The 13,675-nt window shown below is 39.6% G+C and overlaps 1 protein-coding gene across 2 annotated transcripts in view; it reads right to left on the bottom strand.

Moving 5' to 3' along the window:
• trio (trio Rho guanine nucleotide exchange factor) overlaps positions 1-13,675 on the bottom strand; it is a 49,958-nt gene that overhangs the window by 15,741 nt on the left and 20,542 nt on the right. The window contains exons 1-3 of one of the 2 annotated variants that reach the window (XM_070215051.1): positions 12,338-13,207; positions 520-814; positions 392-449 (exon numbers count right to left, since the gene is read on the bottom strand). In XM_070215051.1, coding sequence (XP_070071152.1) covers positions 392-449; positions 520-814; positions 12,338-12,895 — 911 coding nt within the window. In that variant the 5' untranslated portion in view covers positions 12,896-13,207. Of the gene's footprint in view, positions 1-391; positions 450-519; positions 815-12,337; positions 13,208-13,675 lie in introns of those variants that run through there. The other variant, XM_017138670.3, reaches the window with a different exon arrangement.

A 13,675-nucleotide genomic window follows, 5' to 3' on the forward strand; every position in this document is an offset into this window, starting at 1 on the left:
GACGAAATTCCAACCGAAATCAAACACAAAACTCTCTAGAGGTTTTCAATCTATTCTCAAAGGGAACTTGAAGTAAATTTTAAAATAATTTCTTATCTTTAAGTAACTTTGTTTCAAAAACTTTTTCATCTCTAGGGATGTCTTTGGTGCAACAATAAACATTCTTCCCGAGATAAAACTGAACTACCAACGTCATAAGCAAAACACTTCTTATCTGCTAATAAATTCCAAAATATTCGAATATTAAGTAGTGGAGAATCACATAAAAGCAAGCTTATAATTTCTAAATGACCTTTCAATTCAAATTATGACTAAATTATTTACAAAATTTAGAAATAATAGAATTGTTTTCTTGAACTTTTATTATTGTTTCTAAATAATAATTACTCACCCGCTAAAACCGCGGCGTTTAGTGGACGATGAGAGTGCATCCGCCTTGCTGCGATTGCCTATAAAAAGTGGAATATAAACGATGTAGAAAAAAGGCCAAAAATATATATAAAATATCGAATGACTTACCCTGATCCTGCATATCGGATTTCTGGGAACCGGCGGCTCCAACTGCATTTGGTCCGGATCCGGAACCGTGTTTGTGTGAGCCCGGCGGCGGTTTGAGCACTGAGACAGGGACGAGTCCTTCCTGCACGGCGGCATCGTCGTGCTGGGGATTCAGGCGCACCAGGCAGAAGTCCGGCTCGCCAGCGGTGGGCGGCTCGATAATCTCCACCTGCTGTCCCTTGCTGACGCTCAGCTCGTTGCTGCCCGAACTGGCGATGTAGTCCGCCACCACCCAGGTGGCCTCCTGGTTGCCCAGCTGGAAAGGATAAGAGGGGGAGGAGACGAGAGATGAGTATCGGGTGACGGTTTTGAGTTCTCGGGCAGTTAACCCGCCTAAGTAACCTTATTTAAAGGGCTATTATAAGCTTAATATATCGTAATATTATTTTAATAAGTTAAATCAAAATATTAAATAATGTAAAAATATTCTTTAAGAAATTTATTAAACATCTAAGCTTTTAGTAAAATTTTTATAAATTTTAATAATATATTTTTTTGTGAAACAATACTGATATTTTTATAAAATAGGGTGGACCTAAGTATACATATATCTCTTTCTATTTGTATAAATAATAAATAAATTATAGAAAAATACTTACAACTAGTCTTAATATTCAGAGAATATTTATTTAACAACATACAAAATCTAGGACTTCTAAACTCAGTGAATAAATAAAAATTTTGCCAGGAAAAGAGCAATATTTTTCATAAATTCACCTAAACAATGCCCGTCATCATGCTAATGATTAAATGGGATTTTATGAGCCATAATAGAGGCAGCCCCCAGGATGTCAAAGGCGCCTTCAGCGGGTTAACAGGCTCGGTTCGAGGTCGATGTGGCTGTAGAGGTGGAGGAGCCTCAGAACCTTATTGATTGACCGCCAGAACAAAGGCCGAGGACTCTGAGGGCTTCAAGGATCATCGGCAAAAGCGAACGAACTAATTAGAAAGCCATTCGAGCTTAGCACACGACGTCCATTGTGGCCCGGAAAACGCAGGGAGGAGCACAAGGAGAACGAGGAACAACCGGAAGGAGGAGCACTTCCGTCAGTTTTGATTGGCGCGGCAGGCCACCAGAACAACCCATCTAATCAGAACCCAGGAACAGAATCCCCATCTCTACACCTCGTACCCCTTCCCTCCCCCTACCCACAAACCCCGGCCTCTGTGTGCATTAATAATTTACAAGTTTATTAATTTACATGCGGCCTGGCCGAGGGTGTCGATGTGTGCGGGCGTCTATCAGCTCTTTAAATCGCAACGAGGAGGATGGCTCCATGGGAAAATTGTGGTTAATCGCCAATCGATGCCATTGGATTCCTCAGAGGATTGACAGAGTGCACAGAGCGAAATAAAGGCACCATAGATTATTTATTTTAAATATCTATGGTTAAACATTTTATGGCTAAACTATTTCCAAATATTATAAGACCATACTTGTATCACAACACAGAAAAACAAAATAAAAATCTAAATTTCAAATTAAAAAAATAAACTATAAACTTTAAGAAAAGAAATACCTAATATTTTATTTGTTACTCTATCTTATATCTTCTCTTAAAATATTTTCTCCCGAGGAAAATAATTTCAATTTTAATTAAAATTTCACCACTGACAATTAAAAGGCTGTGGAAGTGCTGTGTGGCTGAAATATTTTAGCCGTATATGAAATTCCCCCAGCGACGTGGCATCATATTTATTTCACATACAATATTTATGTGGGACACGCCATAAACTGACTGAGGGAGCAGGCTGCATGGAAACACCTGTCAGGTGGTTCGGAGCATGGGCCAAATGGCGAAATGATGTCGCCAAGGCAAACGGCGGGTGACGAGGGGGGCGGTAATGGGAGATGGGCGGTGGAAAATGGGAAATGGCAAATAGGGAGAGGTGGAGGAGGGTGGGGTCTGGCGCTCATAAGCGCAATTAAATCAACTTCATCAGCGGACAGGAGCAAGAGCAGCGGCAAAGAGCTTAGTTTATTATGCTCGCCTCGCTGCCTTTAGCCTCTGTACGAGATTGTGTGTGTTCGGGAGAGAGAGCTGTTCATTTTATACACTGGGAAAAAATTATAAAGATCCCCTTTATTTTAACATTAAAGATAACAAGACACCAAATAAATTGTCATTGAAATAAATGTCTCAAACTAAATTGAAATTACTCCATCTATAAAATAGAACACACTTTTTTATGGATGTTGAGTGTTTAACGAAAACGGTTTGACTTAAAAATCTAAAATCAAAAATCGAAATTCGGTAATATTTTGTAAAGACATATTAAAAAAGTCATTTTTTGTAATCTCTTCAGTCCGCCAAAAACCTGGACTTCCTTAAAATGTTGATTTATGTTATTAATACTTTTAAAGTTACCAAAGTCAGTTTTGTTTAAAAGAAATATATAGATACCTACAAATTCTAATTGGGTTCCAATCTAAGCTACAGGAAAAAATTTTTTTATTTACTTTAGTTCTTAAAGAATTTGTAAAAGTTATTTCCAGTGTATAGGCACTCACACACACAGGGTCTCAGTTTCCTTTTAGGATCCCCAGCCATGGCGCTGTGTTAATTAAGCAGCACTGACACGGAAACGTGCCGCGCTCCTGTGTGCGAGTATTAGTGCGACTATGTGTGTGTGTGTTTGTGCGGTATAAGGAGGCGTTTGTATTAGTGTATGTTTGGGTGTATGCACGTTTCCGCTTGTAATGCAATTAGTTGAAAAGTTTTCGAGGCAAAGTTTGAAAAAGTTTTTCGACAACAGTTCTCGCAAGACAAGAGGCTCAGATCCTCGGGGAGGGGGTCGAAATTATTTTTTTATTTTTATTATTTATCTGAGGCTCTTAAATTGCCACTCAGCCTCGATGAAAATTGATTGGCGGCCCCGAAAATAAAGGAAAAAAAATCGGGGGAAGCTGCTTTTAAGCTGACTTTAAGTACCTTTTGTGCTGCAGTCAAAAGTTGTGCTGCAAGCGGTGGCGTATACGTAATGCGTATACGCAATGTGAGACTCATCACAGCCGTCGTCATCATCATCATCAACATTGTGGGCTGCAAATTGCAGCAGTCACGCACATTCACCCACACCCACAATCGCACTAATAAGCTGCCATCAGGCGGAATTTTCCCCCTCATTTTCCTGAGTAAAAAAGGAAAAGCTGCCAGGAATCAGGAAAACCCAGTGAAATAGAGAAGCTCTTTAAATCGGCTGAGAGCAGCTCTATTCCTTCTCAACTTTCACCGAAAATTAACTCGGCTTTCTCTCTTGCAACCGAGTTTTCCGTTTTCCATTTCATTGTAGCTACAAATTAAGTTCATGTTCGCTTTTGTTTCGCCTTTTGACCGAGTCTTTCATTAAAATAATGAAAGGATATTTCAGAGCAGAGCAAACGGAGAGGAAAATCGCACGAGTTTTTCTTCCCAGCTTTCCCAGCTGCAAAATGCAATCAGCGCTGCCTTGTTGGGTTTCGTCTTTGCCGTCGCCGCCTACGATTTTGCATAAAAATAATTAACATGGCTTACAGTTTCTTCTCTTTGGCGCATTTGCATATTTAATAGGGGCCAGCAAGGCTACCAACTAAATTTAGAATTCCATATATAAGGAGAAGAAATAAAGTAGAGCTTGAGAAACCAGAAATTTTAAAGCCATCGGTGGTCCCATAAATTGGCAGTCGCAAACCTCATCTATTTTCCATAGGCAATTGAAAACTTTCCAGGCGGATTTGCATAGCTGAAAAGGGGAAAGCAAACAGAAAGCGGAAAACCCAGCTTCGAATGCAACCGAAATTGGGGGAAACTTTACAGGGAGAAAGTAAGAAAATCCAAGGACGAATTTCTGGCTGACAGTCAGGACATTTTGCAGTCGACACTCGCATTTCGAGGGCAAAGTTTTCCCAGGGAATTTTCCTGCTCTCGCTGCTGCTGATTACATGCTGATAACAATAATAGCTCAGAGTCTCGGAGAAAAACAGACTCGCAAAAAAATAAAGGGAAAGTAAAGGCTCAACCGGAAAATGTGCGCCTTTCCTTTGCCTTTCTTCTCTCTGTGTTGGGCAAATTGTAAAGCGATTTGGCAAAATGTTTACGTTATTATTGATGGGTTCTCTCACTCGCTTTTCCCCCCTGGTTTTCCTGTGTTTTCCCTGGATTAAAGGGCGCAGTTGGGGTAGGTTTCCGACATTCTCGATGTAAGCTCATGTCTTCTTTGCCTTTCGAGAGGCATCGTAAAAACGCAATTGCTGCGACGACGACCCAAAAAGCCATCAATTGTTAAGTCATTAAAAAATATGTTTAGGTAGAGGGGCGCCTGTCGAAGGAAAGGCACATAAAAGCAAACGTCAGGGTTGTCAAGTGAAATTACAAACATCATTTAACTGATTGGAATAATGGGCCAGCAAGCTGTTCGCAGGCACTGAGAAAATAAGCTTCCCCTAAACCGATTAGGTTATCAAATTTGGGTTCTTTTATTTTTACTTTTTCAAGGTCAAAAGTATTTGTGGAAGCACAGAAACGGATGCTTAAAAAAATCGTGATAAAACTGTAAAAACAAGAGAGACTCTCGGATACCCATCACTAGGTTAAAAGCAGTGCTTGCACTGCTTGCATTACATTATTTATTATTGCTCATAACTTTTTAAAGGGTAGTCCGATTTAAACAAATTTTTCTACATTTTGGTAGATATTACTTTCTCACTAATACAATATACACTTTTAATTTGCAAGTAATGGGTATAATTATAATAGCACTCGATAAAGAGGAAAACGATAAGAACCAATGAGCAAACAGAATCTTGAAATATTTTATTCCGTATCAAATATATTCAAGACCCTTTGGGTTTAGGCTTACACAATCCACAATTTTAGTTTATTAGAAACTCTCGTCTGAAACGGTTGAACACATCTAAAATGTTCAAGTCAAGGAAATCTATTTTCTACGGATTTCTTTATCTGTGCTTTGTTTTCCTGGCTGAAGCAACAACACAACTGGACAGGATTGAACAAAAAGTGAACGCCATGGCTGAAGAATTGAGCAGCATCAAGACCTTACTGAACGAGAGGAACGAGATTTCGGCTAAAAACATACCTGCAAGGTTCGAGAAAATTGGTTCTAGATATTTCTATATCGAGAAAACCCAAGGTCAAGATTGGGATTCGGCTGAAAGAACTTGCCGTCAAATGGGCGGCTACTTAGCTTCATTCCAAAGCCAAGAAGAATTTAATCTCATCCTGCCGAAACTGGAAAAATCAAATAACTACTGGCTGGGAATCAGACGAGAAGGATTTCTTTTCACCCACTTTAATTCTGTGGCATCAGGACAGCGAGCCAAGTTTTTAAATTGGGACACTTCGGAGCCTAGCGATGATTACGGTCATGTTAGTTTAAGAGACGGAAAAATGAGCACTTGGATCCCTCGTTCACTATCTTTATTCATTTGTCAGTCAGACAATAATGTTTAGTTGAAAACAATGTTTTATAAATATTTTAAAGCCCCAAAAAACACAATTTCTAATTATACCCGTTACTCGTAGAGTAAAAGGGTATATTAGATTCGTGCAAAAGTATGTAACAGGTAGAAGGAAGCGTTTCCGACCCTATAAACTATATATATTCTTGATCGGGATCACTAGGCGAGTCGATCTAGCCATGTCCGTCTGTCCGTCTGTCTGTCCGTCTGTCTGTCCGTCTGTCTGTCTGTCTGTCTGTCTGTCTGTATGAACGCTGAGATCTCGGAAACTATAAAAGCTAGAAGATTGACATTTTGCATGCAGATTCTAGGAGTTCCTACGCAGCGCAAGTTTGTTTCAAAAGGGTGCCACGCCCCCTTTAACGCCCACAATCGCTTGTATACGATTTTAAAAATTTCAATATTTTGGAAAAGTAAAAATGCAGTTTTATTGTGTTTATCAATACCTATCGAAATGTAGAAGAAATTTTTTAAATCGGACCATTCGTTAAAAAGTTACGGCGGATCAAAGTTTTTCTCCATCTCTTTCGCACTCCCTTTAGCTGAGTAACGGGTATCTGATAGTCAGGGCACCCGACTATAGCGTTCTCTCTTGTTTTAATTTAAATAATATGGATATCATCGATATTTTATTAATATCATTTGCTCTTAATTATCCAGAATAAGTATAATGTTTTAATCGCTCGAGTAATAAGAAATATTTTTTGTACAGAGATAAGAATTTGTGTAACTTCGAAAATATATTTCCATTATAAGCGCACATTTTTTTCCGTAGTGTTATCAATGTTTTAGGCATTTATCAAATAAAGCTTTAAACCGAAAAAAACGAAGTAAGATGCTTTCAGCAGCGGCAAAAGAGAACTTCCCCCCTTCGATCCATTCGATTTGAACTGAGATATTGAGTGGAAGAATGAAATTTTAGACAGATTTTGTATGCCAGTTGTTGCTTTGGTGGAATTTGTTCGCCTAAATGCCCTCATGGGCGCCATAAATCACACAGATATGCCAGCGCACATACAAAAATACATGGCAAGGGAGCCAGAGGAGGCCCTCTGAAAATATATATACAAATATATTCCGTACACATTTGTGTGAATATAAATGTGTGTACTTATAGATAGCCGCAAACTGGCTGTGTGTTTCTGGGGTATATAAAACATAAACGTCTATTATTCAATTAACTTGCACAGTGGGTCCGCCAGCAGGTGCAGCAGGGGTCAGAGGTCGTTCCCCGGTCCCGACATCAATTACGTTGTGGCAAACACCCAGTCGACAAGATGGCAAACAAAACAGGAGCAGGGGGAAAGGAGGTGGGTTCTATTGAGGGAGGAGCAGGGTACAGATAGAAAACAATTGGAGGAGGCGCTTCAGAAAATGCGAAGATTTTAATATTACTTATTTAAGTATGCCACATTTTTAGTCAAACATTTGTATGGATCCTAATTTCTATGTTCTTTATTTCATTGCATACTTTTAGACACCTTTATAAATGTTTACAAATAAAGTTTTACTTTGCTTATGATTTTTATTATAACAGAATAATCAAACAATTTTAAATAAAAATAAAATCATCATATACAATAGGTATCATTTCTAAATTTTCATATTATAATCTCAAAAGGTCAAAAGGTTTAATGGATTAAATATCCTATGTTCTTTATTTCATAGCATACTTTAAGACACCTTTATAAATGTCTCAAAATATATTTCTACTTTGCTTTAGATTTCTATTATAACTGAATAATTAAAAAATTTTAAATAAAATGAAAATTATCATAAATAATATTATTTCCATATTTTCTTATCATAATCTCTGAATTGTTTTTATATTATAGCTACTTTTTCCCCGTGTAGCTATCGCTCTGCGGTCTAGTAATTGTACGACAACATGTTAACACCAAAAGCAGCCACATTTCCCTCCAATCCACAGCCACATCCACATCCACACTTCCACATCCAGTTCCACCCATCGATAGGCCCCATTGTCTGGCCCGCCTGCTAATGTGCCTCATGGGTTTTCGGGTGGAGATGGGGGCGACGGAGGAGCGGTTCTTCCAAGTGGGTGTAAGTGCTGAATGAAAGTCATTTACAGCGCAAATCGAATAATATTCTAAATCAATTACGTGCAACTACGACATGATCGATAAGGGAATCTACAGCACAGGGAAAAGTTAATCAACACTCCTTGCACAAAATGCGCAGAAACTTAGTCGATGGCTGCCTAAGATTTTAATTGATTTACCAAGTTTACGGACAAACCATTAAGTCGTTCGTTATTTTGCACCTATTAAATTTAATCTATTTATTTGTCAATATTTAAATAAATGTAAACGTATTGCTAATCAATGAAATATTATTTTGATAATGTAAATTGGAATTATCGCTTGAGTGATTTGAGTTGATTTTATATTTTAAGTCCAGAACTTAGCTTGGTACGTTTCTGCCTGTGTGGCAAAAGTTAAAGGACATTAAATGACTGATGAACACAACCATTAATGAACTCTGGCTGGGGGAACTGGTAGATCCTGCAATGGAATTCTCTCTCTGCACAAATCAACCCGTTGTTCTAGATTCCCACATGGACCAAAAATTTTGGTGCGAACAGCATCAAGGAAACAAAACCAAAAAACCAACAACCGACTGCCGGAAGCCTTGGACTTCGAGGCTCAGCCTTGACCAGCCCAAATGCTGTTTGGGATTTTAAAAGAGTTGGCCCCATGTCAAGACCCCCTCTTAAAACCCAGAGAGCAATCAGTAGGGGGGCGAAAAGGAGAACAATCTTTTTTCGGGGGGAACAAGAGCCAGGACATCGGCAATTTGTGGCCGGCAGAGAGCCGAGTCGCTCTTGTCCATTGGATTGGATTGCCAGCGGGAACTGCAGATGACAGATGGGACATGGAGGACATGGACAAACTCCCCCGACTCCTTTTCCCATTTTTCCTCCTCCATGGGGAGCAATTGTGCGAGAGGCGGCTTTTGGTTTTGGTTTTTTTAAACCAAAAAAAAATACGATGTCTATCGGTGGGCGTGTCACAGCATTTGCCATTGATTTTATGGCCGAAAATGCGAGGCGTTGTACCAAAGGCTAAAATAGTGTGGGAAAAACAAGCCTAAGGCATCGCATTGTGATGGCCATTCGAGTGGCATGTGCAGTAAGCCTTATGGGGATTACGACCTACCACATCGGGACCTCAAATAAAACAGAGAGCATTAAAGTCGATTAAATCTTTAGTTTGTCTCCTTACTATTGTAGGAATAAGTAAAGAAATTGATTGGATTTTTTATAGAAAACTACTTCTATAAACACACCCTAATTTTAACTTGATTTTTATCGGCAGGGTCACACTGTTCCTCGACAAGGTCACACTTGTTATTCTCTTAGAAAAGCCTGACAAATTTGTTTCTCCGTTTAAAAAATATTTCTCACCGTTCTAAGCAGAGCTGTCATAAGCTGTCATAGCATACTTCTGATGACAATTTAGTTACAAATTTGTTTGGCCTTCTGCCTTCCAGCAGCAGCTTCTCAATTCTCAATGCTTTGTCTGCTATTTTTCTCTACCGTTTCTACATGTTTTTTTTTTTTAGCTGGATTTCCATCGCAATTTGCATATCAGTGTGTTGCCATTGAGGAAACAACGACAAGGGCCTTTGTGTCTGTTTGCCATGTTCTTGAAGAGCGAAAGTAGTTGCTATCCGCAGGTAGGTAACTTTGTCCTCAAGTTTGCAGAATGATGAGATTTATTAAAATTGTTCTACATTTTCTGCACTTTGTTTGCCTGCATGTTTTGTATGTACCTACATTCATAGCATCCTCAACTGGAAGACTTTTCAACGGTTTTTCGGTTTGCTCAACGTTTTCTCATCCGACTATAAAATGTATTTTCCATTGTTAGAGTGCCAGCATTTCTTGTGGCTCTTGGAAATAGGAAAAATACTAGGGAAAATAAAAGGAAAACCCAGCTGAAGGAGTGCGCTCGACGATGTAAGCCAACTGCAGCTGACAGCAGCAGTAGCATCATGAGACATATTTTCGTGTGGCAGCAAATTTCCTTTTCAACGCGCCAACAGAGAAAATTGGGCGAAGGGAGGAAAACTGAGAAACTGCTTCTTCACTTCGCTGCCTGCGATTTATTTTGCGTGTGCGCTCGAAAGTATGCCATAACAAAATGCATAAAGCATACGCCCCGTGGAATGCGCCTCCTCGCAGCTGGGGAACTTTCAATGGCTGCTCTGCTCGCAAGGAGATGGCCCACTAAAGTTTACGCCCCACACAAATTTGCTTGGGAAATATTCAACGAGCGCATAAATATTTTCGTGACACCAAATTAAAATCTTGCAGCTTACTGCATGTGCACTGCACTGAAAAGTTGACTACCCAAGTTATCGGGTAACTACACTCAGAAAATGAATCGCCCTGAATTTTAGAAAATCGCCTATGGATTTGCTTCACTGGCGATTTTTTTCTTTAAAATAAAAAAATTTTCTACTGGTAAAGAAAATTTTCTTCCAATTAATCAAAATTCATTAAATTCAAGAAATATTCCAGAAATATAGAAAAAAATCGCCAGTAAAGCAAATCCATAGGCGATTTTCTAAAATTTTTTTTTGAGTGTAGAGAAAACAAATTGCATTGGTCTTAAAAAATTATTAATAGTGAAGAAATAAAGAAAATACCCTAATTTTAGCATTAATTTTAATTGCAAGGTCACACTGGCCCTCATTAAGGTCACACTTTTTATGAAAACTCTTTGAAAAAAGTTAAAAAATAATATAAACGTACTACAAATTTAATTCTCCGTGTAAAATATATCCATCACCGGTCTTAAATGAACTCCCACGACAGCAGGAAAACTTAAATGAAGCAGAAATTTATGAAAGACCGACAGCATCAGCATCAAGTAAATTGAGTAGAAAGGGCAATGCGATTATGAGGAGACCAGGAAGCTGTGTCTGCTTCTCGGAGACATCACTCAAACCCCCCGAAAATGACAAAAGAAGAAGTCAGGGGTGCCCGGAAAATGGGGGCAGGGGCAAGGTCAGCACACGACACAATGCAGCACAGGAAGCTTAAGGGGAAGCTTCGAATAAAACAGGGGAGACGACAACGAGAACGATGATGATAAGGCTTACGTGGCCTGATGAAGTGATAAATACATTATGTGATGTGGGCAAAAAGGAAAGAACTAGTTAGGAAAGCGGGGAGTGGGCGGTAATTGAAGCAGTGACAATGGTGAGTAGCGAGCAAATAAATTAGCGCGCCACACGGCGTATGATTAATGGGCTTATTAAACGGCGTCGCTGCTGCTGTCCGCTTGGGTCAACAACCAGTTTAGAGGCAACGCGGCAGGCACTTCCACAACTAATCAAAATAAATAGCACAACACACAAAAAAAAGTCAAAGACCCTTGGCCAAAGACAGAAACTGTAAATAGAAAAGGGCGAGTGGTAATCTTTAAAAAGATTCAGGGTTTATGGCTTCTATTAGCATAACTATCTTCGAGATTAAAGATACTATTTTTACTACAATTTCTCTTGAAATAAAACTTGAATTTATTTTTGAGTTATTTTCGATTGAATGGTTATCATGACAATATTTGGGTAATTAATCAGAGATTTGTCGGGGATTTAAAGAATTTCAATCAAAATTCAAATAAGCTATCGAAATTCCAAGCAAGATATTTCTTTCAATGATTTTTCTTTCAGAAAGCAAAGCTTTGAGCAACATTAATCGCAGGTCAAGTCACGGCGCACTTATCGAACCGCATTCAGTGGGGCAAAACTGTCGCATGATTTGTAGTGGGAGGTTGGGGCCGTTAAGCCAAGGATATCTCGACCACAAGGAAATCTATGCCGCAAGCTGGTGACCTTTGCACTTTGCGTCGCGGAGGAGGCAGGGTGGTAAACTTTTGCCACAGCTAAATAAAAGATAAGCTGGGCAAGTAAGTTTCTCCGATAAGGTCAAGGCAATCGCTGCCATGTTTAGCATTAATATTTGATGGCCCGTCAATCCGAGCGTGGCATCCATCGAACCCTTATTGGAGGAGGAGTAGTCGAGGGGAAGCATTGAGAAAAATCTACGAAATATGTCAGAAGTGATTTCGTAAAATCACAAGGAAAAATGTCTAAAAAGTTTATTTAGGAAAATCATTTAGTTTGTTTTAGCAATAAAATTTGCATATGAATCCTTTCAAAAAGACCCTAATTTTGCCTTGATTATTTTAAGCAAGGTCACACTTGGCTTTGAAATTCAAGCGCCCTTTTCCTGCAGCTTCTAAGGTCACACTAAAAATTGGTTTTGTGATTTTATTCATTTGATTATACCTTGAGTCCACTGCTGCTGGGCTGTCGAAAGAACCGAAAGGAGCTGGGCGTATCGATGGTATGTTGTCGGGCCAAAACGCCATGGCCCGTGACACTGGACTGCCGGAACCAGGGCAGCGAGATCTTGCGGCGGCTTTTCCGCTGGACAGGATTGGCAGGATTGGGGGCGGGATTGCTAGTAGATGCAGATGTGCTGGCCACAGTGGGAAAGGTGAACGGCGACTGCTCCTGCGACGACTGACTGTGGCCATTCTTTCCGGTGGTTCCAGCCGGCGGTGGGGATGTAGAGTCGTCCTCCTGCAGCGTGCAGAGTGGAGTATTTTGAGCAGAGTCCGCGATGGACGGCGACGGCGAAGGATCGCCCACGGCAATGGGTGCGCTCATGGGCAGCGGAGTATTGGGCAGGGACACATAGCCCTTGGTCGGAGTAGAATCCTTATCCTCGCCGCACTTGAGCCGCTCCAGCGAACTCTTCTTTCCTCCGCCTCCTGACCCAATGCCATCGGCGGAATCCACACTGTTCATCCGCTCGTTGAGAAACTTTTTAACACTCTTCATGATGATTCCTTGGCTCCTTTTTTGGTTTTCCTTCTATCCAATCACTCTCATTTTTCGGTTAAATCACAGTTCCAAACGAGAGAAAAACGCGGGGGGCGGTGGGTTCTTTTATTTTTAAAACAAATTCGGGGCTTTGTTAGCTGTCGGCCGCAAATCGATAAAGTTCTCCAACTCCTAGACCGAAAATGTTTTATTTTTATTTTCCAGCTAACGAACGTGAGTGAGAGTGTGTGTGTGTGTATGTGTGCGAAAGAGGCTGCCTGATTGGATTTTACATCCTGCAGGATGTGTATCTATATGGATTTCACTTATGGCGGTGACAGTTTTGCTGTGGTCTCGGTTTTCGCTGTCTTTGACTTTCAATTAGTGCAACACGGCGTATGATCAATTTTAAGCTCACTGCCTGTGAACTGCACTTTGCATTTTAATTAATGGCCATGTTTGCGCAGGCTGTGTGCTGCATTTAATTATGACTTTAATGTGACTGAGTGTTTTAACATAATAAAAGGATTAAACCGTACTTAGGAAAGCAAACAAATATGGGAAAATGTATTGATTGGTTTAAAATATAACTTTCTAGCCTTTTCTCTTTGTTTTATAGTTTTTCTTTTTAAATTAAATTATTTTATGGATAAAATATAACTGATAAAAATCAAAATTTTTTAAAGAAATAGTTAGTTTAATGTTACTTTTTTTCTTTCATTTTTAGTGTTGCATTTAGTTGATTTTCTTGGTTTTACGCTTCGTTTCTCTTTGATTTATAGTTTTCTTTCGGATAAT

The sequence above is a fragment of the Drosophila takahashii genome, chromosome 3L (genome assembly GCF_030179915.1).
Source record: "Drosophila takahashii strain IR98-3 E-12201 chromosome 3L, DtakHiC1v2, whole genome shotgun sequence".
Lineage (NCBI taxonomy): Eukaryota > Metazoa > Arthropoda > Insecta > Diptera > Drosophilidae > Drosophila > Drosophila takahashii.